Source organism: Mirounga leonina, unplaced genomic scaffold (assembly GCF_011800145.1).
Source record: "Mirounga leonina isolate KUSES-001 unplaced genomic scaffold, KU_Mleo_1.0 Mir_173, whole genome shotgun sequence".
Classification (NCBI taxonomy): Eukaryota; Metazoa; Chordata; class Mammalia; order Carnivora; family Phocidae; genus Mirounga; species Mirounga leonina.
Window position 1 is genome coordinate 84483253 of NW_023270447.1, and position 26753 is coordinate 84510005.

General features: G+C 41.2%; 1 protein-coding gene across 5 annotated transcripts in view; it reads right to left on the reverse strand.

Moving 5' to 3' along the window:
- Positions 1-26187, reverse strand: part of PRDM2 (PR/SET domain 2) — a 105537-nt gene extending 79350 nt beyond the window's left edge. For all 5 annotated transcript variants that reach the window (XR_004681788.1, XM_035019747.1, XM_035019744.1 and 2 more), the window contains exons 1-3: positions 25559-26187; positions 9743-9857; positions 7940-8043 (exon numbers count right to left, since the gene is read on the reverse strand). Coding sequence is in view for 4 of the 5 variants with exons in the window: in XM_035019747.1 (XP_034875638.1) it covers positions 7940-8043; positions 9743-9857; positions 25559-25567 (228 nt within the window). In the remaining variant the exon portion in view is untranslated. The remainder of the gene's footprint in view (positions 1-7939; positions 8044-9742; positions 9858-25558) is intronic.
- Positions 26188-26753: the final 566 nt, after the last annotated feature.

Genomic DNA, 26753 nt, shown 5'->3' on the forward strand with positions numbered 1-26753 from the left:
CATCATTCAAATCCTCAACTGCTTGCCTATGAGGTCCTTACCCACTCTCAACTTACAGTAACCAACTTACTCTGAAAGAAATCACTCCCAGGAATTGACAGGACACTGAAGATGCCTCCTCATACTGAATCAACTCTCATAGGGAGAGACGTCTTTTATGCATCCAAACAGCCCGCCCAAAATTAAGAGTCTATAGTGATAAAGCCATTCTGTTGGGTCTTCTCTGGACTTGCCCTTCAAAGAGCTCTAACACATTATTAATGGTGGGACGGAACCCCTCCTGGAAGTTCACGCTCCCAAGGCTCCTTTCCATCTTTATTTCTCTGGGGACCTAGCTTGTTGGAATTTCCAATATTTTGCTCTATACACCATTTCCCACTTTCCCTGCCTGTTCCTAGAAGACAGACAATATCTATTACCTTTTGTGGAGACTGACAAAAAGAGTAAAGGGGAGAGAGGAGGCTAACATCTCTACAAGCCCAACTTGCAGAGCATTTACCTCCAATGCGTCTCCATAAGTAAACAATAACTCAGCTTGCAGAATTCAATTTCAGGATTTCTGCCCCCACACAGTTATTCTAGGCTTTTGGTTCAAAATACAGCCCATGCTCTCTAACGTTAGCAGAGAAAGAAATTCTTTTTTTTTTTTTTTTAAGAATTTTTATTTATTTTTTGACAGAGAGAGAGACAGCAAGAGAGGGAACACAAGCAGGGGGAGTGGGAGAGGGAGAAGCAGGCCTCCCGCTGAGTAAGGAGCCCGACGCAGGACTCGATCCCAGGACCCCGGGATCATGACCTGAGCCGAAGGCAGACACTCAACGACTGAGCCACCCAGGTGCCCCAGAAGAGAAAGAAATTCTAAGCAAAAATGAAGACTGATAATCATTTTCTTTATTTTTTTTTTTTGAAGATTTTATTTATTTATTTGACAGAGAGAGAGATAGTGAGAGCAGGAACACAAGCAGGGGAAGTGGGAGAGGGAGAAGAGGCTTCCCGCCGAGCAGGGAGCCCGACGCGGGGCTCGATCCCAGGACCCCGGGATCATGACCTGAGCCGAAGGCAGACGCTTAACCGACTGAGCCACCCAGGTGCCCCCTGATAATCATTTTAAAAGTACTCAACTACAAATATATATTATGTTTTTAGTCCTCTGTAAGATCATTCAAGTGTTTTTATGTTCAAGTTCAACTAATATTTACTAGGCCAAATTAATCTATATCAAGTAATTTCATAAACATCATCTCATTTGAGGCCAAACAAACCTATGAGGAGATTGCTGTCCTTATCGCAAAGTGAAGATAAAGAAGAAAAGGACAGCCTCGCTTGGTGTGTGAGCATTTCAGTGAAAATATTTAATGAAAGTTACATCTTCATAAGTTATTAACACTGCTACCTGGAAAATACCACACCTTCTTCTTGCTATGTTCACATTCCAGTCGTTCTTGAGCTACAGGATTAGATACTTGGAGGGCTTGTTAAGGGCTGTAAAATTGCCACCCCACAGAAATAACTTTCTGGAGGCTACGTACAAAAATGGATCTTTGGTACCAACTACTTCACTTCTCAGATTGCTTTAGAAAACCAAAGGCTTCTTTTTTGAACTATTTAAATAAATACATCACTGTATCTGAAATATTCTGAATATTCTACAATAAGAAAAATAAATATGGTGGCACATTTTACTATAATAAGCAAACTTGTAGGCAATCCTAAAATACAAATTTAAAAACTAAACAGGTGGGCCTCCCAAGCCTGCAGAGTCCAGGACCACAGCCATGGTTACCAAAGGACAGCACTGACTAACCCTTGAACCTCTCTTTTGGAATTACTTCAAGTTTCATACCTACAACTACACAGATAAATCTGGAAAATCTCCCAACGATAGATGCTCAGTAAACGTTCACAGGTTTGAGGTAGGTGTCCCAATCAACATTCAATGGATCAACAAAATAACTTATTCTATTCTTAAATTAGAAATTTTAACACTGGGGGGCACCTGGGTGGCTCAGTCATTAAGTGTCTGCCTTCAGCTCAGGTCATGATCCTGGAGTCCTGGGATCGAGCCCCACGTTGGGCTCCGGGCTCTGCGGGAAGCCTGCTTCTCCCTCTCCCACTCCCCCTGCTTGTGTTCCCTCTCTCGCTGTGTCTCTGTCAAATAAATAAATAAAATTAAATAAATAAATAAATCCTTCTTTTAAAAAAAAAAGAAATTTTAACACTGGGCTATAGATGTTTAAGGATTCCGTATAACCCCATATATCATATACCATATATCACATACTGTACATGTATTGCGCACCTGTGTATTTTCTGGGCAGATTTTCAAAAGGGCCCACGACATAAAAAAGAATAAGAACCTCTGGGCTCTGCTAGCAGGAAAGGAATGGAATAGGCAATCAAGAAGCTTGGACTCTAGGCCAGACTCCAGGACTGACAGCTTTAAGCCATCAAGCAAGCCACTTCACACTCAGATTTCTCACCTGTGCAAAGATTTAGGGCACTTCCACTATTCTTTTATTCCACAAACAAAAATCTCCATGGTGTATATCGCCAGTAATCTATACAATAGCACACATTATATGCCAAACTCAGTGCTCCAGAACGTAGGACAGTGGTAAAAGCACACGGTAAAAGCTTCAGAAACAGGGGTTAAATAAGGGAGTAAATACACTTGCCAAAGAGGTTTCTTCTTTTTTTTTTTTTTCCACCAGACTGAGCTGCCAATCTGACCACAAGTTAACTTATTTGGGAAGGTCACTTCATTCTCTATATTTCAACGCCCTCATCTGTCCTGAGGTTCCTCTGAAAAGAATACGATTGGCTGAGAAGTTTCTATGACCAACTCTACAGCTACTTCACTTTAAGTACCAAGTTCAAAATCTTTCCATTGCTATTAACCACATAGCTTCACAGTAAGCCTAAGACACCAGCAGCGCCATGCTCACTCCCAGTGCTTCTCCTTTCTACATACTGAGACCAGGGCTCAGCAAACTTTTTCTGTAAAGAACCAGCAGTAAGTATTTTCAGCTTCGCAGGCTATACGGGCCCTGTCACAACTACTCAACTTTGCCACCACAGGGCCACGGCAACCATCGATAACATGCAAACGAATGAGTGCAGCTATGTTCTAATACAACTTGATTCATGAGCTAACATCTGAATCTCATATTATTTTCATGTGTCTCGAAACATTTTTTTGTTTAAGCCACTTAAAAATGTAAAAACCACTCGTAGCTGCAGGGCTATAAGGAACAGGTGGCAGGTGCATTTCCATGTGACTCAGGTCTTTGCCTCTGGTACTACTTTGGTGCAGGTGAGAAGCTGGAAAGAAGAGCTGATTCATACTTTCTGGAAAAAGGTTCTACAGGATCAGCTGACTGACTTCTCTACTCTCTTCTGTCTTGCCTCCATTTTTAACCTGGAAATAATCTGAAATTAGACCTGTTGAGCTAGCAAAGACTAGAGAATGCACTTGCTAACATCTAATGCTAACAGTGCAGACCGATAAGAAGTTATTCACCTCTTTAAATAATTAAAGTCCTCTCATTATAGAGAAATAACTTACCAATTTTAGTTGAAACACAATTCTACATATTCCCGCCATTCCTGACTCAAAAGTCGTTGCCTAAATGAATGCCATGCAAATAGAAGCAGTGAACTATTGGTTTTCATTTATAAGAAATGGCCTGGAGGCGGGGGGAAAGGGGGGACACTATGAAAAAGATTAACAATACTCGCTTTAAAAAGCTAGGAAAAAATATGTACTTTTGGTGGCTATGTAAATCAGTGCAATCCTTCTGGAGGTCTGTTAGCAAAATTCACCAGAGATTAAAATGTACATAACTTTGGACTTAACAATTATACTTCCAGGATTTATCTTAAGAAGATAATCAGACAAGTGAGCACACAAATATGTAACAGTGAGCTTCATATTTGGAAGAACTGTTAATATCATAAAAAGATTAAAACTATTTAAATGTTCAACTGGTTAAACAGTGGAAGGAATGCAATGGAATCCTAGGGGGCCATAAGAAATGATTATGCAGATGAAACGATCTGACACGGATATGTCTACAGCACACTGAAAGAGAAAAGCACGTCACAAAACTGCATGTGCTGTTTGATCTCAACTGCATGAAGTGTCTATATATGGTGTTTGTATATGTACCAGTGTACGTTAAGAGACAGAAGAAAAACAGAGACACAGAAGCAGAGACTTAGAAGAATGTTCACCAAAATATTCACAGATGATTTTTACTTTATTGTTTATAGTTTTCGGTACTGTTTACATTACTTTACAATGAGCATGTATTACATTTATAATTTTAAAAAGACTTATTAGAATGTACACCAAGAATGAACCCTAATGAAAACTATGAACTTTAAGTGATAATGCTGCGTAAGTGCAGGTCCCTCGAATGTCTAACAAACGCACCGCTCTGCTGCGATAGTGGAGGGAGGTGGCGGTGTGCGGAATTCTCTGTACTTCCTGCTCAATTGTGCCATGAACCTGCTCTAAAAAAAAACCATAGAACTGCTCTAAAAAATAGTCTATTAAAAAAAAACTTATCAGAACAATTCACAGGCAAACAACTCAGAAGTTCATCTCATGGGAAGCGATCTGAGACCCATGGAAGTGAATCTGAAAGGCTTTTGTCAGAAGAGGTGAGAATACTGCAGATGGCTCAGCATGTGGGGGTGGGGGGAACTCACAGCAAGTATCACACCGGAGTCCAGCAGTTAAGCTGGCTAGCAAGCAGTTCCTCTCCAGAAATTGCTCAAAGAATGCTCTCCTCTTAGGAGAACCTGACTGTTTTGTGCATTCACCCTGAGGATATTTGACTGTTTCTCTCCTGTTGTTTCTGATTTAATGGAATGTTTTCAGTGAAAGCTTAGAGAACTTAAGACTGCGTTAGATAATCAAGGGCTCAAGAAAAGCAACTGAACACTTTGTCTTAGATTAGCTTTAAAATGGAGTTCTAGCTGGGGCAAGAGACCAGGCTGCTAAAAGATAAGCCAGTCTTAAGGGGCTTTAATGGAAGAACAAATGCCAAGATGAGATTTTAATGATAAGCTGTTTGTTACGTTAATAAGAGGCATTCTGATGCAAGTCTGAGGCTAACACCAAGGTTGGAATAAATTAATGGGGATATACTAAATTTTATTTGGTGTTTCTTTTTCTTTAAAATATATACATTCTAATTGATGCTTCCTATACTTTGCCTAATGCATACTTCTATATACATGTCAGATATATCTACTTTTAACAGAGCAGAAGGCTTACAGGTTTCTGTATGGAATACATACCTTGTAGTCGGAACTATCTGAATGATATCCAGTTGTTTTTTTGTTTTGTTTTGTTTTTTAAAGATTTTATTTATTTATTTGAGAGAGAGAGAATGAGAGAGAGAAAGCACATGAGAGGGGGGAGGGTCAGAGGGAGAAGCAGACTCCCCGCCGAGCAGGGAGCCCGATGCGGGACTCGATCCTGGGACTCCAGGATCATGACCTGAGCCGAAGGCAGTCGCTTAACCAACTGAGCCACCCAGGCGCCCCCAGTTGTTTTTTTTAATCGCAAGAAGGAAAAGCCAGCCTTGACAAGAACTAAATCTTTAAATCTAACAAGAACTTGGCAATGTCATAAGATTCACCAACTGTAGTGGTATCCAAGTCAAGTACCTTAAGTTAACAACGCAGTAGCAATGCGTTTATAAGTAGAAGTCAAATCCCTAATAGGTCATGACTCCAAATTACAACATTCATCAAGCTGAGTATAAACCTATACTACATATGAATTTCAATACAAATGAAGCTTAATCTACAAAAGACACTATTAATAATTTATGTACTATGCCCAAAATTCTCCAATTGTTACGTTGGGTAAAATAGGTACAATAAACTTAGGTGTAATATTAATATTCATGACATTTGTTCAAGCTTAGCATTATACACACAGAACTAGACAATGCATTTCCTGGTTTCCAGACATTATCCTCACTAAGATTAGCGCTAACCTGGTGGAACATATTTGTTAGTTTCCCTTGGGAAATTTCTAAAATTAAAAATACCATTTATTTGGGGGCATAATTTTGTGGTCAAGACATTTTTAATCATTCAAGCGTTATCTTGAGTAATTAATATCATTTTTTGGCTGGGCAGTTCTACAAATATAGCACTCTTTTACTTCAGAAGTAGTGAAAAAGCATACTGTGATTATTCTCATGCTAAATCCTCATTCCCTAAGGCCCCTTGGGTTAACTGTCATCAGATTTATTGTAAGGGACTCACAACAAACAAACTCAAAATTACTGGAAGAAACTGTAGGAATCTTCAAGTTAAGAAACATTGCTGGTCACACTGAAAACAACAGCAACATACCTCAGATGCACAAGTGTCACAGAACTTCTTGATGGAAAGTATCCAGACATTTCCTAGGCAGATTTTATTTTTAGGCCTGTGTATGTTTACATGTGAAACAGATGTGAGTCAATTTAAGACCATCTGATAGAAATGCTTTTCTAACCACCGAAAAACTTCACTTGTTTTGAAAAGGAGTCACACCAACTGAGATCCTATCAGAACATACGGAGCTTCCCCAGAACACCTGATCTGAACTAAATGCTGAATTTGCATGCAGTGCTCCAGCAAACAGTAACAACCTGCCTTATCTTCACGGCTATCTTAATGAGGTATTTTTTATTAACCCCATTTTTAAATTGAGGGTTTTGGGGCCCAGAGGTTAAGTACCCAGAGAGTCACAAAGCTAAAGGTAGGATCTGAAGCCAGGCAATCCAATGAAACACTTTTAAATGCCTCACTGTCAGGCAGGAGACATGGGTTCTGGTTCTGCATCAACACCACTCTCAACAGGGAGGAGCATTGCACCTCTGCCCTTGACAGCTTCACCTCTCTAAGAAATATGCTAATGCTCTGCGCAGTCCTCCAGCATCCTCGTGAGGACGTGAAATAAACAAAATTAAAGCCTTCTGAGGAGTCCAAAGCACTATATAAATGTGCCATGTGCTAAATATATCCAACTCTGAATATTCCAGCAACACAGAGTTTATTTTCTAAAACACAGAGAAGACCCTAACAGTGTTTTATTTGTGGCCACCGCGGAGTGTCTTTTATGGTATCTATCTGGAAGCCTGCAAAGTGACAGACCAAAGTCTTGGCTATCCTGCAAAACACCCTGAACAAGGTAATATAAAAAGGGGATTTGACATTTATTGTTGAGGACAGCCAAGCAGCTTCAAAAGACAAATGTAAACAGCAGCTGTGTCCAAAGAAACACATTTTCTCTTTAATAAAAATATTCTTGAGGGGCGCCTGGGTGGTTCAGTCGGTTGAGCACCCAACTCTTGGTTTCGGCTCAGGTCATGATCTCGGGGTTGTGGGATCAAGCCCCAGGTCAGCTCCTGGCTCAGCAGGGAGTCTGCTTCCCTTCTCCCTCTCCCTCTGCCCTTCCCCCCCACACACACACTTTCTCCCTAAAATAAATAAATCTTTAAAAAATATATATTCTTCACGTCTTGACCTTTTGGCTAAGATCAAGTGTAGTAAAAAATGTATATTCTTGATGTTAAAGAACACATGAAGATGAGAGGGCGCCTGGGTGGCTCAGTTGGTTAAGCGACTGCCTTCGGCTCAGGTCATGATCCTGGAGTTCCAGGATCGAGTCTCGCATCGGGCTCCCTGCTCAGTGGGGAGTCTGCTTCTCCCTTTGACCCTCCCCCTCTCATGCTCTCTCTCTCTCATTCTCTCTCTCAAATAAATAAATAAAATCTTTAAAAAAAAAAAAAACTATTAAAAATAAAAAATAAAAAAAAACACATGAAGATGACTTTTAATTTCAAAATGTCAAATCCTGAGAGAATAGAATGATTTCTTAAAAAATGTACAGAACACTGATAAACAAGGAGCCAGAATTCTTTCTTACCTCCCACATGTACACATTATTCTTAACCTGAGATCTTTTTTTCTTATCACCAACAAATGGCCCAAACTTTTTGCCTTTTAAAATTGGTTTAGTGGCCCAGACACCTGGAAAATAAAACCAATATTTTTATAATGTTATTGTGGTTATTTTAAAGATTGAAGCATTAAAGTGAACTCTGTTTCACAAAAAAGTTAAAAGGCTAGCAAGATAATGTTAGATCAATGGAGAGCAAGTGAAGTCAAATGAAATCAAGTCTTCGACGAAGATTATTTTTCTTCTTTATATTCTTCTGTAGTTCCCAAATAGTCTGTAAAGAACCTTTGTTTTGTAAGTAGGAAAGAAATGTTTTACATTTGTTTCTATTTTTTACATGTAAAATTAACCAGATGGTACAATCACAAATACCCGGAGAAGAGCACAATCACAACTAAAGAGAAAAAAGATGAGAAAGGAGTGAAACTAGAAATCATTTTAAACTCCTCTTTCTACTTTTCTGCAGATTTCAAATGGTCTCCAATGAAAATGAATTGCTTTTATAAAGGTTTGGAAATGCCGATTTATGAATGGTATTTTTGAAGTCTGTTTGCTCAAAGTGCAACACCCTCTCCTCTCCAGCTAAGTCTCCTGAAACCTCAGGGGCTGTAACAACTCACTTGGCAGAACTTCAAACGGCCCAGAGTCACACGTGCCACTGCTCCGCCGTATTCCTCGGCCGTTTCCGGGCTCTAGGCACTGACCAGAGGGCAGGCACACAGGCTGAAGAACCAGCGGGCAAAATGGCGGGAGACAGACCTGGAGTCAAGGAACCAGCACCCAGAGGTGACGCCCACTGACAAAAGCCCTCTGGACACGTTCCCTCATCTTCTGCTCTCAGAAGATGCACAGAAGGAAGGTGGAGGCTGAGCCAGTCCTGTCCAGCTAGGAGGTTCAAATTTCACTCTTCTGTAGGTCTGTGAATCCAATTTGATAACAGAGCTAACAATCAATTAGTGGAGCTCTACAATCAACCACTTTCATGTGAATGATGCAAGGCAAGTGCTCAAGTGACTTAGTGAAAAATTTTCCGATGAGAATTAGGAAAGGCATTTATTAACAATTTATTCACACACACATACACATAAGCTGGAATATCAGAAATACATCTTAAAAACAAAAAGGGATACAAACATGATATATTCCAAAACGGTACTTTGACTAAATTTTTATAATTTACTTCCTTATTAGCCTTCTGTCTAAAGATTAGGGCACAAAAACAAGACCAAATACATAAAAGCTGGGTTTGCATTCGATGAGAAAATCCAGCCAGAAGCATTCAGATACACTCAGGTCGTCATTCATTCAAGCACCTACTGAGGTCCAGAACATGTCAGGTACTGGAGACAGAGGTAAGTAAGAAATGAAGGCACACACAGTCAATAAAAGGGGCAGATGTGAAAACAAATACAAAATAATGGAATTAAATATAACAGCATACTCACACTCAAGTCCCAGTGAAATCAGAGAGGAGGGAACAATACACTCAGTAGGAAGAAGAGCCCCGAGGAGACAGTGGAAGGAAATACTCGGGCTAAGTCACAAAGGATGGTAGGTGGGCGTGTGGGTATTTCTGGTTTAGTTTTATAATCTATGTCCACCCTGGATTCTTGACTGGAAAATGCAGAAATTCCACATAATCTTCCAAGTCTAAGTGTAAATCTGTCGCTTTGATGATGAGCTCCCTACCTTAAACGCTCCCAAAGGATGCCTGGATAAAGGTGGCTCTCCCATCCCCTCCCCGTCTCCTTCTGGGACCCTGGTCCTCACCAATCCGAGTCTTGTCAACAGCAGATGGGAAAAGCCTCACTTCCTCTGGAAGTCCTCGAAGCACATGTTCAGGTACCTCAGCCAGGCTCTCAGCAGCTGCAACAGGCTCAGTGTTCTGCAAGTCAAGAAACAGAAGGATCAGAGCAGAGGGAAGCAAACCCAGTTAGCGTTTTTTTCTCTTCTGGTCCAATAAGCAAATATGCAAAACTGTAACTGAAACCTGAAGCTGGCAAGCCAGACCAAGACGACCATGCTGTGGAACATCTCAGGAGCTGCTGTGATGGCTGTTTGTGAGTCTCCAAAGGAAACTACCGCCACCTTCAAGCAAGTCTGTGTTAATCTATTTTGTTCCAGCCACCTGTAGTCATTCTCAAAATATGTAAATATCTGGCACCATACTATTTTAAACTCCCACAGAATCTGGAAGTACAATACAGCTTCAGCTTACTTTTAAGTCAAAGGCTACCATCAGCATTTTAGAACATTTATTTTTTTTTATTTTTTTATTTTTTAAAGATTTTATTTATTTATTTGCAAGAGAGAGAATGAGAGACAGAGAGCATGAGAGGGAGGACGGTCAGAGGGAGAAGCAGACTCCCCGCCGAGCAGGGAGCCCGATGCGGGACTCGATCCCGGGACTCCAGGATCATGACCTGAGCCGAAGGCAGTCGCTTAACCAACTGAGCCACCCAGGCGCCCCATTTTAGAACATTTAAAAAATAAAAACCAACACTCCCTACTTAAAAGAATACTTTCGGCACACACTGTAAAGGACCTCTCACCCCATCTATGCTTTCATCGCTCCGGCAACAACACCCCCTTTAACAGGGGCTTGAATATTCCAATCAGAACACTACAACTTTTTCTGGGCCCTCAATGGAAATGTGACCTTTCCAGGAAACCGTAATTTACCACTTGTATCAAGTCACTAATAGCAAAGTCGCCAGAATATCACAGTCTTAAGAAATAGAATTTTATACATTACTAACCAGTTTTCACTTTAATCTTAAGAAATAAGATTACTATTAGGTATGAATATAAGGGAACCGAAAGGGGAAATCTGAGCCAACTGGTAAAACATGACTATTATTTTAAAATTAACATTCAATCAAAGGAAAATCAAGTGTTTTTTAACTCTTATCCCATATGCCCCAAAGAACTGATGTGCATATCACAACACCACTAACAACGATGGGTTCAGGGGCGCCTGGGTGGCTCAGTTGTTAAGCGTCTGCCTTCGGCTCAGGTCATGATCCCAGGGTCCTGGGATCGAGCCCCGCATCGGGCTCCCTGCTTGGCGGGAAGCCTGCTTCTCCCTCTCCCACCTCCCCTTGCTTGTGTTACCTCCCTAGCTGTCTCTCTCTCTGTCAAATAAATAAAATCTTTAAAAAATAAAATAAATTAAAAATAAATTAAAAAAAAAAGAACGATGGGTTCTACAGTCTAGGTGTTTTCTATTTCACTGCAAGGGAATCATTTCTCAAGGACTTTCAAAGAAAGCAAAGTAGGCAAAAAGCCAACTCCAACCTAAAGAGGTTAATTTTCCTACAACGAAGCTCTTACAGATCTAAGAGTATTTTGTGCAAAGGTGAGAATATCATCCAAATCTGTGCACTCCCAACATTTCGCTTTTTCTTCTCTTTTTAGTATCAAGAGCCTGCTTCAAGAGAAACAAATCCCATGTCAATGAGCAGCTCATTACGCAAGTCTGCTCCCTGGTCTGCTCTGAGCTGGAACGCACACAAGTGGGCATCTACAGACTGATTCATTTCTCCAACAGGGCAAAGCCGACTGTGGCCCCTTCAGAAGCACGAATGCTTTGATCCTGCTGGATCTATAGCTTGGTCCTGACAATGTCACCAAGCACAAGTTAAATGCCTCCCAAAACACGGGAATATCAAAACTGCCCCCAGAAAATGGGTCTTATGATATTTTTAATTAGCTAAAATGTGAATACATTTAGCACACAAATGTGTCACTTTTAAATATAGTACCTCCATTTTTAAAACTTTAATCTATAAACGATTATTTTGGCAATATGAATAATTTTTTTTCCAATGGAGGAAAAGGTATTAAATTGGTAGTCGGTATCCTAGGCTACATAGTAATTAAACAGTGATAAATTAAGCAATATTAAGAAGTACTTAGCCAAAACTCTGAATCCTATCAGCATGTGCCCATTAAAAAGCAGAGTGAGGGAGTTTTCTTCTCCTTCCTCAGATGGGACCCTATTCTAAGATTTAAAAGGATTTGACACCATTTAACTTCCCCAAGAGCTTTGAAAAGACAGTTTGTCAGCTACTCTAACCGATCCTTCCAGGCACTAGGACTAACGAGCTAATATTTCCTGAGAAACTCCTTGGGGCCTCAGTGCAAGGCACTGTACTAACAGTCTTCCACGCATGATGGCATTTACTCCTGATGGCATTTACTCCAAACAGCTCAAGGGGCCGGGACCGTCACTGCAGCCCCCACCCCCGGCTTCCCCCTAACCCTCCCCAACACACACACACAATGAAAGAAACTGAAGCTTAGGGAAGTTGTCTAAATTGCTCAAGGCCAGGATTTGAACCTCTGTCTGTCTGACCCTGAGCCCAAGTTCATAACCACTGTGCCATTTCCAGTTAAGATTCTCCTGGATATGGTCTGAGAATCTAATGTAAAACATCGTTAACTATAGTTGATAGCACTGTATTATAGAATTGAAATTTTCTAAGAGAGTAGAACTTAGATGTTCTCACCAAAAAAAGATAAATATGAGAGATGATGCGTTAATTAACTAGATGGTTGCATATATCAAAATACCACAACATACACTTTAAATATCTTATAATTTGTCAATTATACCTCAATAAAGCTAGAAAAAAAAATATTCTGCGGAATATAATCTGAGAACCTGTGCCTTAAAACCTCCAAACTTCCAAGGAAGTGTCAGGAGATGGCTGACATTCCCACAGGAAATGTGTAACTTGAGTGTAATATGGAGACCATGTACGTTTACATTTCTGATACACCTATGAATATAAAAAACCTCAGCAGCGCTGCCACTGGAAAAAGATAAGACAAATTCCTGTGCACTTATTTACCTGCTTTCAGTGAGCCCATGTTTTTAAATTTGGGCTCATTTAACTAGTGGAGGAAAGCGTTTTTTCTGTTTATGTTCGTATCCTTCGCACAAGACAACTAAAATTCAAGGACCTCAAACCACACCAAGTCAACCCTGGCCAGCTCCAGGAATTTCCTCTCCCCTTTCCAGCAGCAGTGCCTATGGTTGGAAACTGCCTCTCCTTTTCCTTATTTTTCCTTCACAGCTCTTACCACAATTTTAAGTAATTATTTGTATAATTATGTGTTTAATATATCTCCCCTGATAAACTACAATGAAGACAGATGGTGTCTATCTTATTCAATGTTGCATTCCCAATGCTTAGCAGTAGACATGACATGTTTGTTGTCACTTAAATACTTGAATGAATACATAATTCTTGTAAATGGACTTAATCTTTTTTTAGAAAAAGGAGAGCTAGAAATAAATAAAATAGCAGGGTCATCAATCAGAAAGCATTTTTTCCATGTGTGCCTGAATTTCTTGAATTTGAGGTAGGTATATTTCTAGGTCAATAAAAGAATTCTTTTTTAGAAAATGTGATACATGCTCTCAATTCCCAGCAGCCAATTTACAAGTAAATCTTTGGAAGAAAAGAATTTTTAAGAGAAGATTTCTCTCCCCCACACACTTATAAACTGGGATCTCATTTACAGAAACATACATACATACACACACACATATATATATATATATGTATATGCATATATGATCTTATATATAAGATCACAATTTGATCCTGGGAATATTCCCCAGATTAATTTTTTTCTAAAAGAAATTGCAGCATCTTCTCAATTTCTGAGTGCCTTCAACACGCCAGGCAATGTTTTAAGCATCTCATTTGCCTTAACAATGTGTCACTCTAGTGAGGAAGACAGACAAAATCAAGCAAGGATATATTATGCCTGGTACTTATTGATGCTCTGAAGAAAAATCAAGCACAAGAAGGGAACACAGTGATGGAGATGGAAAGGGTGCTATTTTAGACAGACAGAGTGCTTTCAGAAGACCTCTCTAGAAATGGGAAGGGCACTGTGTGAGAGTATGGAGGACAAACACGCCCAGAAAGGTAATCAGCAAGGGCACTGGTAATCCAGCAAGCCTGGTGTGCTCAGAGAACAGATAGGCAAAAAAGACCAATGTGTCCAGGGCAGAGAAGGTGAGGGAAAAGCAGATGGAGCTGAGGTAGGAGAGGAGGGCAGGGGAAGTGCCTGAGAAATCAATCACCTGCTGAACTGCACAGACTATGAGGAGTAGAAGGTGACCAACCAGAGGCCAAACTGCAAGCTCCACAAAGGAACCTTGGCTGCTCCTTCCTCTGGGGTGGCCAATAGCCCCCCAGCACCCCATCCTTGCTGTCCCGGAATAAAGGCACGTTCCCATTTCCAGGGTTTCTGACACTGATCACTGTCGTAAGCACAGAGGACGTTACAAGGACTTCTCTGCTTTCCTTTTACATAACAGGAAACATAAGAACTCGTTATTTCACTGCTCAGTGAAGTATAGCCTCCAAACATGTATCAGTGAACTGATCTGGAGCAGTGTGGGTTAAATCTAATGTATTAAATTTAAGCAAATTTAATAAGTTACTCAGTTATTATCAATCGATCTTCATTAAATCAATGTCTCCAACTTCCTAACTCAAACTCAAAGAAAGTCAATACCCCCTTCCCTCGCCTCCCCTCCCCAATTCATGGCCAGGAGCAGTTCTCTTTCATTCATTCAGTCCATCCCTCGATCACTAACAAACATCTCCTGAGAGCTGGCTGAGGCTGGCACTGCGCTGGGCAGTGAAGATATGATGGTTAATAAAGCTGATCCAGGCCCCCTCCTCACGGAGCTCTTTAGACAAACTCTCTTTTCCTTTCCCTGATACCTAATACCTTCCCTTTGGCCCCGGATGACCTCCCCATGCTGGATGGTGGGGGCAGCTTCAGGAGTAGGACATTTACTCCCTCCTCTGAGCCAAGCTCTGGGCTAACCATCTTTCCTGTATTACCTCACAAAAATCACAGCTAACATGGACAGATACTCAGGATCCCACTCAGACACGATTCCAAGCTCTTTCTATGCATCACCTCATTTAATCCTTGCCCCACCACTCTGGTAGTGGGTACTTTCACTTTCCAGACGAAACTGAAACCTGCCCACAGTCACAGCTAGTAAGTGGCAGAGCTAGCATTTAAACCCAGATAGTCAGGCTTCAGGGTCTAGATTCTCAAATACTATGCCACAGAGCTGTCCTGTCAAGTAACTATCCCAAGCTACGTGGTTTTAAAGTAGCAGAGCCAAGACAAAATCCAGATGGACTCCAGAGTCCACATTCCAACCACTAAACCAGCGGGGCCTCATCTAGGGCCACCTGTCGGGGGTCCACGAGGTCAGGGCTACTTTTACAATAACGCTGAGATGTCATTTGTCCTCTTCATCCTCAGGTGTGTAGAGGGGAGTTTTCCAGGGGTCGTGACAAGTGATGATGTCATCCATTCCACTAGCTAATGGATCTGGGATGGCTGGGATAAGTAGCTTCTGATCTTGTGTTTTAAAATTTTCTGATTTATGAATAAAGCCTGTAGTCTAACTAACTCCTGAACTAGGTCTATTTCCTGATTCTGATACTGTAATAAAGATGTTACACCACTGGGTAAAGCTGAGTGAAGAAGAGTCCAAGGACACTCTGTACTACTTTTGCAACTTCCTGTGATTCTATACTTCCAATTAACATTTTTGTTTCAAGGGGTGCCTGGCTGGCTCAGTCGGTAGAGCATGGGACTCTTGATCTCAAAGTCTTTGAGCTCAAACCCCAAGTTAAGCTTTAAAAAAACAAATGTGTTTCCATTTCTAACATGGTAAATATCCACTGATCTAATCCGCATAGACAAAAAGCTGGAGGATTACTGCACTAAACAGACCACCTCTGCTCCTCGGGCACCTCCCACCTCAGGCCTGAGAAGCAGAGAACAAGAGAGATTCTGAGAGACCACACGGAGAGAATGTAGGGACCCAAGAGGAAATCGAGGAAGGAGGGCCGGGCCCACACATCCGCATCCTGCCTCCTCCCTCCTTCTCCACTATGACTGGAGGGGCTGCTCCACAAGGGGGGAGTTTCATATTAAGGGTTTCACTGTGAATCACTAAAGGAGAACAAGGAAAATGTATCAGAATAAACTGGGATAAGTAGATTCAAAGGCAATTAAAGGCAACAACTTCTTGTCTGCGCCCCTTTCAAGCTCCTGCACAGGTGCGAAAGAAAAGCAGCAGAGTTCCTCCCCTTTACTTGAAGCGCTGGCATGGTGGGGCTGAGACCCAACAAGGCCAGATCCATCAGGGTGCCCGAGGCCTCCGCCCTACCCTAAGGAAGCCTGTCCCCACTGTCCTAGGAGCAGGATTTCCCCCGAGGCTCCATTAGCACACTCTCCACCTCTCGGGGCACTCTGCACTTTGTAAGCACTGACTGGCTGGCTTGTTTAATGGCCTCTCCACCAGAGGCAAGTTTAGGCTGCAGACACAGGGGGCAGGTTCTAGGTCACTCATCACCGCACCAGGTGCCCGATACAGGATGCCTCGCTCTGAGCAGTGGTTGCTGGAAACAAACACGTATCCGGCAGTCAAGTGCCATGAAGTCTGGGTGCACAGAGATGACTGTACGAGGGCGCAGACTCAACTGGTAATGGAGTCCAGGAGAGCGGATGAGATCAGAGACCAAGACACAAGCGAGGACAAAGCCCTCAGGATGCCACTCTCTAAGAGCAGAAGACAAGGCCAGGAGCAACGTCACAGAGGAAGAAGGGGCACCAAGAACAGGATGTCAGAAAGGCTGGGGAAAAGGTTTGAGGAAGGGGGAGATGTCAAAGGTCAAACGCTGCTGGGGAGCTCAAAGTACTGTCATATCCTAGCCCTTTCTCCAATTCCCACTGCTTCCATCATCCTTCCAATCTGAAATAACCCAGCAGTCTCCTCATCCTACACATGTCCAACGTGTGCCCCATGAACCAGCACTGCGCCGCCTGAGGAAAGCAGCAGCGAGGACAAGCGGGTTCTGCCCGCCTGATGGGGTGTCCCACTGGGACCCATGAAATAAAGAGTGTGATAAACAGATAAGGAGCGGACACTGTCCTAGTTAGGGTAGCTGTGGGGATGGGGGCGGGGGGCATCTTAAGAGAAGATCACACACACACAGACACTTGGACTTGAAAGATGGGAATGGCCATGTATTAAGGACTGAGCATTCCAGGGAAACATCCTGAGGAGACAAAGGGCTTGGCATGTTCAGGAACAGAATGAGATCATTGTGGCTGGGTCAGAGTGAGCCAGGGAGAAAGCAGAACCTGCAGAACCGTGAACGCCAGGGCAGAGACACTGGAGTGCATCTGGAGAGCGATGGGACACCACTAAAGGAGACTGACAAGATGTGATGGGATGGTTTTCTGGTTTCCAGTCTCTTCTGTATTCACCTTCTCTAAACCCCTCTGCCTTCTTGATTAATCATTCTAAAAAGCATCTGGTTCAGAAGTCTTTCTAAAAACTTTCGAAATAAAACCCAGTAGTTACTCTACTGGTTTCGGAGTCTTTCAAGGTTCGAGAGAGGCAAATTAGGTACCTGAGAGCTCTTCTCAACCTGACATAACCCTTCCCTTTGTCCAGAAGGAGGGTTCTACTGCCTCCTAGTGAGTCTGTTATTGCTGAGACAGCTGTCAAATCTCAAACCACCTTCCTCCAAGGCAGTAAACTATGGAGCCACAGCCTTTCAAGTCAATGGAGTTTGTTTGGTCTATCTACAGCTTTAAGGGGGAAAAAAAAAAATTCTCCTAGAAGAAATCACAGAAAAATCCCGATTTTACTCTTAAATGTCCTCCCTGGTCCCTACAGGCACCACTCTCTGGAGGTCCTCCTAACTCCTTGGGGTCTTTCACAGGTCAGGTTTTCAGCTGACAGGGCTCCCAGACCACTGATCCTTCTTGCCTTCAATTCTTCTGACCAGTATCTTCTACAGCCTTCCAGGTCAAGTTCAAACCCTAGTTCACCCATGAAGAATTTCCAAACAACTCATGATAATTGCCCGCTTTTCTGACTTCCTATGTGGTCAAGTTTATGTTGTTGTATGAATACAGAACTCTAGGCCTATAGAGAGAGAATGGTCCCACGGGGAGGGACACGGTCAGCAATGAGGGGGTCTGAGGTCAATGAGGGGGTTTCTGTGATAGTCCACACAAGCAATGCCTTGATCTGAACTAAAGCACTAACAGTGCTTAGAAAGTATGTTATTGGGCAGAATCCACACCTGGTCACTAGCTGAAAATAATAATGATGATGATGACACTTGCACAGTGTTTCCTACATGCCAGGTATTGGCCTTTACCTTTATTAACTCATTTGACCACAACCGCATGGGGCGGCCACCACTACTATGTCTATTTAAAAGGTAAGAGAGCAAATACTAAGGGGTCAAGTGACTTGCCCAAGGTCACATAGCTGGAGTGGCCAAGGCAGGACGGAAGGTGGAATATGAGTCACCAGACAGCAAAGGTGAGGAAGAGCTAAATAATCCTATAACCTTTTTCTCTATCAAAGCATTAATATCAGAATAACAAAAAATATAAACCTTCTTGCCATAGTTCCTTCCACAGTTATATAAGGAAATGTCATCCAAGTTGCTAATTCTTTTTCAAATTTCAGAAATAATATATTTTCATTCAGAAAGACAAGGCCCCAGATCTCATAAAAATTGCTAATTTATCTAGTAGAAAACATGATTCAAAATGAGATTTAAGTGCCACCATCATTAAACATGTTAATTTTCTGAACTATACATTCATTAATTGAGGTTTAAGTCCTAACACATAGGAATCACCTTACTTAGTAGGAAGTCTCTCTAAAAAGTCTGAAAAATTAAATTTGCATTTATAATTACTTATAAAAATGTAATTCTGTATTAATAATATGGTAAAACAGCAAAAGTGGTTTCAATTTTTTATACCTTATGTATTCTATACCTACAGATGTAGATCGATCGATCGATCGATCGATTGATCTAGGATGGAAAAAAGGGGAAGATAACCTAAAATGAAGGATAGAAAGCCATCCAAGTTTTCACCCAATCTTTAGAAATACAATTATAAACAGATTTACCTGCATGGTCAGATGGTCCCCCATAAAATGTCCTCTGTGAAAGGAATAAATTACTGATACCTACAACAACATGGATGAATCTCAAAAACACTATACTGCTCACAAGGAGACAAACACAAAAGACCAAGTGCTAATGATTCCACTCATGTGAAACACAGGAAAAACCAACCCACAGGACAGAAAGCCAATCAGTGCTTGCCCGGGGCAGGGGCTGGCGGGGGGAATACTAACGGCAGAGCAGCAAGAAAGACCTTTTGGGGCAGTGGAAGTATTCTACATCTTGAGAGCTGTGGATGTAGGTACTTATCAAACTTAAGACTTAAGATTTCAAATCAGTACATTTTAATACACAAAAACTATACCTCAAAGTTGGTTTTTAAAGTAAAATAAGGGCACGTGGGTGGCTTAGTCAGTTAAGCATCCACCTGTTGGTTTCAGTTCAGGTCATGATCTCGAAGTCATGGGATCGAGCCCCACATCAGGCTCTGCACTCAGCGTGGAGTCTACTTCAGATTCTCTCTCCCACTCCCTCCGGCTTTCTCTCTCTCTCAAATAAATAAACAAATAAAATCTATAAAGTAAAAAAAAGTAAATGACTTCTACACTCTATTTAAATCATGTTCAAATGAAACTTTAACGGTCCCAGAAAATAAAGGATAAAAATACTGATGCCAAGAAAAAAAATATTTTTTTCTTTCAAGATTTTTTTCTGACCCAACCCAAGCATTCCTCTGCTCAAAACCCTCCAACAAATTTCCCATCTCCCCAGGCAAAGTCTACTCTGATCTTCACAATGACCACGAGCTGAGCGCACACCTCTCTGCCCACTCATTCCTCCCTCATCTGCTCTGCTCCAGGCACACGGTAGCCTTAGAACCAGCCTGCTCCAATCCCTACACCACCCCCCACCTCTTAGATAGATACCCCCGGAATCGGGAGGCTAACTCCGCTACACAGCACCATGTGGCATGACCCTGGCACTGGCCTCTGTGACGAGGCTGCACGTACCATCTGACATAGGCAGTACACACGAATGTCTTTATTTTTAAAAATATAAACATAAGCAAGTTTTACTGGTATTTCATCTAAATTTATATCAGTAACTCTTTTTACATACTCCACCCAGAAAACGACCATAAATTATTGTATCTGTTGTAATCTATTTAATTAAAGCACCTAGTTTCTTAAATATTCAACTTAATCAAAACACTGGAGAGCGACAGCAGTGGTTAGCAGAGGAGATCAGACTGAACATGGCTTCGCACTGAGAATGTGTCATAGTATATTCACACTAAGATCATATTATTCTGCAACAGACTAATGATAATCACCACAGTTAATTGCTGTTAGCAGCAAAAGATATCCGAGAAGCAGAGTGCTAATACTTTAAATTCTATGAACCACTCTTCTTGGTTTAAACTTGCAAACAAGACTCTTAGCTACTATTCTGGGAGCAAACAATGGGGCAAGGGGGATGAAACAACCTTCAGTTTATCGAAACAGCACTAAGTTGTGTTTGGTTAAGGAATGAGTATGACTACAAAAACAATAAAGAGATGAGGACACAGAACAAGAAAACCTTCACACCGTCTCTGGAAAACAAATATATCGAATAGTTCTGAAACACATAAAAGAGTGCCCTCTCTCACAAAGCTGGCAGGCCCATTAAATTGTCCAACTGGAGAAACTAACCTCAAATACGGTGTTAATCTGAATAATAAACAAGCTTATTGCTATCTCATGCCCAATAAAGATAAAGGTGATGCTCTAAAAAATGGAATACAGATGTCACGGTCCAGTGGCTTTCCACTGCAATTCGAATAAAATATAAACTTCTTTCTATGGCCCTTAAGGCTCTATGAATCTGACCCCTGCCCCTCCCCAACTTCATTTTGTCCCAGAGTCCCTGATGCTCGCCAAGCTCCAGCCCCCAGCCTGCTCTGCTGTGCCCTTGAACCAGCAAGCTCACTCCCACCTCAGGGCCTTTGCACTCATTATTGGCTCACTCTACCGAGATTTTTCTTTCCCTGGATCTTCATATATCTGATTCTTGGCGATCACGTGAGTCTCTGTTTTAATTGTTAGTCACCTCTTCAGAACAGCCTCCCCTGACCGTGGAATCCAAAGAACCTTCCCCTGCCTTCATTCATCATTCTTTACCACACTACTGGGTTTCACTGCCTGCAAGGCACTTTTCACGAGCTGAAATTGTCTCGTCTGCTGCTTTTCAACTGTCTCTCTCTGACTAGGTAAGCTGCAGGGCAGAGCCCTTGCCTGTCTGGTTCGCTGCAGAATCCACAACATGCTGGGGTGCAGTGTACGCAGGAACAACGGGGGAACGAATGAACATCCAGAACAGCGGAGATGATGCAACTATGGTTGGCTTATCACAGTTCTCAGGGTGTATCTGCAGCATCCAGTGATTAAAAACCACTTTTGTTATTTTACTACATAAAACTTTTTAAAAGTCTAGAAGGCTAAGTTGCCAAATTGTTCTGCTACAGGCTACTGGCAATACTTTAGATCACTGATCAGGATGTAGAGATGCTGCAATCATGAGCTACTATGTTGATAGAAAGTTTCAAATACCAGGAACAACTTGAGTTACCCAAAGATGGTTTTAAAAAAAACCTGTGACTCAAATCAGAAACCAAGACAGTTGTATTACCTCATTAGGGCTAAAACTTACGCAATGCTCCATGTCAATTATATCTCAACAAAGCTGGGGAAAAATCACTGAGGCTATACCCAAAATACTACAGTTCTCCTCTCCTCCCAGGCACCTGACAGGATTGCACTGCCCCCACCCCCACCCCGGCCAGCCCCTAACACCCTTGTTTTAAAGTTAGATGTGGCCATATGATGACCTCAGGCTAATTAAATATGAGTAGACGTGATGTATATTGAGACAAAGCCTTCATCATCTCTGGTTATTGAGCAACTACAACAGTGGATTCACACAGGATGCGCAGAGAGAACAAGAAATAAAAGGATGCCAAGTTAAGCCCCTGAGATTTTGGAGCTGCTTGCTTGTTAGCACAGCATAACACAGCTTATCCTGACTGATACATCAGTAATAGCATGGTGGCCAAGAACCTGAGCTTTGGAATCTGACAAGCGAGGATGTGAATGGGAGCTCTATCACTTACTGTTTGAGTGGTCATGTACAAGCCATGGCCACCTCTCTGGGCCTTAATGCCTTCACCCCTAAAATGGAGGTAATACCTATACTTCAGAGAATGGTTGCAAAGACTGAATGAATGAGAAAATAATGTGTGCAATACCTAATGGAGTGCCTGGCATGTTGGTTAAGCACTCAGTAGACAGGAAGTGGTAGTAAACTCCAGCGTATCTATTTTAAACTACCATGAGCATATTCAAATTACGGAACTTTGCTCACCCTTGATATTCTATAAAGTAAAGCACTCTAAACTCTCTATTCAATAAGAAAGTAATTTATAAAGTTTTGGATTCTCCTAGATAAGTCTGGGGGGAGAAAGGGAGGAAAATAGGGGAACATCTCCAAACTTAAATACTGCGGTGGGTGTGGAATGCAAATGAAGCAAGGAAAGGGTATCTGTGATTTACAATGGAGAGAAAAGAAAATGGGAGAATGAAGTGGAAGAGTAGAGTGGCTCTCCTCTTGCCTGCCAACCAGGCCTGGACCGAACTGGAAGGAACAAAGGCTCACAGGCAAAGCAAGCGGAGTTCTAAGCTGGGAAGGTAAGAGAAGGGGTAAGTGTTGAGTAGAGAACAAAGCAGAAGGGAAGGAAGGACAAAGAACATGTGGATCTAGAAGCTTTGTGGAGCCCGGAGCTGGGGTAAGAGAGAGAGCCTGGGGAGCTACCGCACCAGGAGCCACTTGGAAGAACACTGGTCTAAGACTGAGAGATCAGAACACTGCTTCAGTAGTCAGCTCTTAAAATACCGTGAGACTTCCGAGTCTGCTGTTTCCTCTAAAGAACCCGTTTGCAAACAATATGGTCTGCTCACTCCGGGGATCATTCAGTCCCTAAACCTCAACCAGCACACACATATGAATGAATGATACTGTGCTACTGTCTTCAAGACCATGACCACCATAAGAGATAGATCTGAATGCTAACTGCTAAAATTCATCTAAGCACGGTTGCTCAGTCCCTAGAGAGAATAATCTGACCGTAACATCACCGTTAAGATTTTAATTAAAAATCAATCCGGTTCAGGGGCGCCTGGGAGGCTCAGTCAGTTAAGCATCTGACTCTTGGCTCCAGCTCATGGCATGATCTCAGGGTCATGAGTTCGAGCCCTGCATTGGGCTCCATACTAGGGATGGAGCCTACTTAAAAGAAAAGAAAAAAAAAAAAATCAATCTGGTTCAGGTGTGCCTGGCTGGCTGGCTCAGTTGGTGGAGCATGAGGCTCTTGATCTCAGGGTCGTGAGCTCGAGCCCCACGCTGGGTATAGAGATTGTTTAAATAAATAAGCTTAAAAAAAAAAAATCAATCTGGTTCAAGTTAAAACTTTTTTAATACCCAAATTTTTGTAGTTACTTTCAAGTTTCTGAGGTACTGATTGCTCATTTTTCACTGGTTGAAAATGAGAAGAATAAATATAAGAGGGGAAAAAATAAAATGTCCTGAAACAATTCTTAACTGGTAAGAATTACTGAGACAGTTGTTGAAAAACACTCACCGATTTTATGCCATGACATAATAACATCATGCAACTAAAATCCCTCAGATAAGGAAAATATAACTAAAGATGCTGAAAATTTTACCCATAAAAAGTGGACAATTTTTATAATCCAAATAAAAGTTTCATTACTACCAGACCACTTAAATTACATCCAAATCAGAAATGTGCTAACCATTAGAAACATAAGAGGACACTTTTCCACTGATATTTGGCATTTGGCATCAAAGGCAGTCCTCTGCAGATCTGATATTAAAACTTGTCAGAAACAAAATGAAATTGTAAAAGAGCCAAAAAAGAAAAGGTTATGGCTACAGCTCTTTTGAATGGCATGTGGACTTTCTCTAAACACAAGGTCACTTGATATAAAAGGAACCATAAAGTGAAAGTGTGAGGTGTCAAGCAGGTCAAAAGACGTTAGAAATAAAATCTGAGTAGCCAAATACAGTGTAAGAATTAAAGCCTTATTAAGCCTACAGGTAAAGTCATAGCCACCTGAAATAACTGACTGCTGAACAGTGATGCCCCAAAAGCAATGTCAATATTTGGATTCCACTCTGGAAGCATTCACAATCGTTCTAATCCAGAATCCTGAGGTTCTTCTAACAACAGTTCCTAGGCGGGAGAAAAGCAAGTTCCTTTGGGTGACCAGGTTCACATATATATGCAATCAGTCTTCAGAGAGAAAAATACATGAAATGTATGACATATATATGCATGTAACTTTGATGAACAAGGACTATGAAAATCCACTCTGTTCTCTTTTCCCCTCCCCCATCTCACCATTTCAAAAATAATTTGGCTTCAAAAGCATGTCAGTAAATCTGCAAGTTGCAAAATAATAGAAACCATGTGCCCCATGTGTTCGCCAGATTCATTTTTTATGATGTATGGTCCTCCACATTAAAATAAATGTATTTTTGATAAAAGAAAGTAATGAAAAGAAATCAGAAGGATCCATTCCAAAAATTTCACATCTCTCAGTGCAACACAGGACTGAACTTATTAAACGTGGCCACCCTAATAAAATTGGGACTTCAGTTAGAAGCACCTCTAAATGATAAAAAGGTGTCCAAAATTTCAGATAATGAGGGACACAAAACGTTTTCAAGTCTGATAGTTTTAAGCTAAGCACTACAAATTAGACTCCACATTTTTAAGTTCTGCCTTTCATATGTTTTAAATGTGTTTATTATGATCTCAAAAGAGAGTGTTTCTAACACCCATGAATTTCTCTAACTACAAGTGAAATGATATTAAGACTAGAAAATAAGAATCCTCAGAATCCTTTAGAATACATCAAGTCCACATAACTGATTTTACTTATCAGAACACCCCTGAGGCTACAGAAATCTCCATAGCAGAATTGTTTAATCCCCAGGTAGTCCCACACCCTCCTACAAGGAGAAACACATCTTACATTTTAAAATCCGCCTTCTTATTTTTATTCTATCCACAGGTTTTTCAAGGACAGAATGCTTATAAAGCTTCCCACTTGATCAGTTTCGGTCTCTAAAAATAATTTCAATCTTCCCTTTTCAACCAATGGATAATTTACAAAACAAAAAGTATTAAAAATGAAAGCTCAGTAAGCTTCAAAACAAAAACAAAAAATTAACACTACAGTGTGGCAGGGGAAAGGCAGAAACAGAAAGTCTGAACTAAGGTCTCAGAGAACCAGTCCCCTGCGCAGGGTTCCACGGAAACGCCAACCCCCACGCCGCAACAGTGCACACACCACTCCACGAACAAACGCACACTACGAAAGCAGTGAACTAGTCAATGGTACTAGGAAACAGAAAAGAAAATCTGGGAGAAATGAATGTGTGTGTTTTGATCTTTTAAAAATCAAGAACTGGTCTAACATCTAGATAATGTATTTGTATAAATTCTTATTTTCAAACTCACCTGATTCATTTTCAATTCCTGTTGTGTTCTGAAAAGATACACACAACAAAGAAACTTCTTTGATTACATGAGCCCTAAAAAGAAAAACAGACAATTGTAATATGTACCTGCCTACAAATTTACAGTGATTTAAAACCACATACAGAACTGTAGAGTTTGCTCAAAGGGCTATTCATAAAGCAACTCCATGCCACAGATCAACTTCAATCTATGCTGAGAGCTTACTTCGCAGATTTATTATCTACAATAAAATAGATTTCTTACTAATCTTTCCTAGGCCTTCATTGTACTCTACAATTGAAAGCAGACTCATTAGAATGACATCAAATTTTTGCTGTGAAATTGCATCATTCCCAAGAAGAAACAGATTAGCTCTGTTAATAGTCAGAAACACAAAGCATTGCTGAGTAATTTATTATGCAATGTAAATAAATGTCCTTCTTCCACTTATATCAATACTGTGTTGAATGCAAGCACAATTAGACCCTTTACATTATTTAGTTTTTCAAGTTCTTGAAGCAGAAAAGTGGACTGGCTAACATTTCCACAGGGAGTTCTCCTTGAGGAACAAAACAAAACCCTTGTAGTAAAAAGCAAATGTTTTAAATAAAAGCTGTTTGGAAAGAACTGCAATTATTCCTTTAAAATTTTTATTCAGTATATTCATGGTACACTGAAACGTTAAGACAAAATCATTTCTTGTAAATGCATATGACATACTTGTTTCTAAGATGGTCCTTTCTGTCACGGACATCCCAGGAGTCACTGGAAGTCCCTCACAATAAACGAAAGTCGTTCCACTTTAAGTGGCACTCACTTCCACAGTGACATTCTAAATGCTTCCGGCAGATATACATACACACACATACCATCAGGCACAGGTCTCCTATTTCTTCGTCAACTCGCTTTAACAGAATCTGTTAAGATTCTCCCTCCTTCCCAGATCCACAAGACTCCGCTCACATTGTAGAACTTTTATGTTCTAATTGCTAACAAACCAAGGGACGTGTGACTTCATGACATTCTTCATCTTAGAAGAATATATGGCCTGCCCACTATCATAAAAAAACAGTGCTTTGACATTTTACCCCAGTTCATTAATAAGGACAGTTTGGGGTTTTTTTTCCCTTGGGCTATTTAACCACACTCACCTGATCACCTTTAACCATCAAAGGCACTATATTTAAGTCAGGAC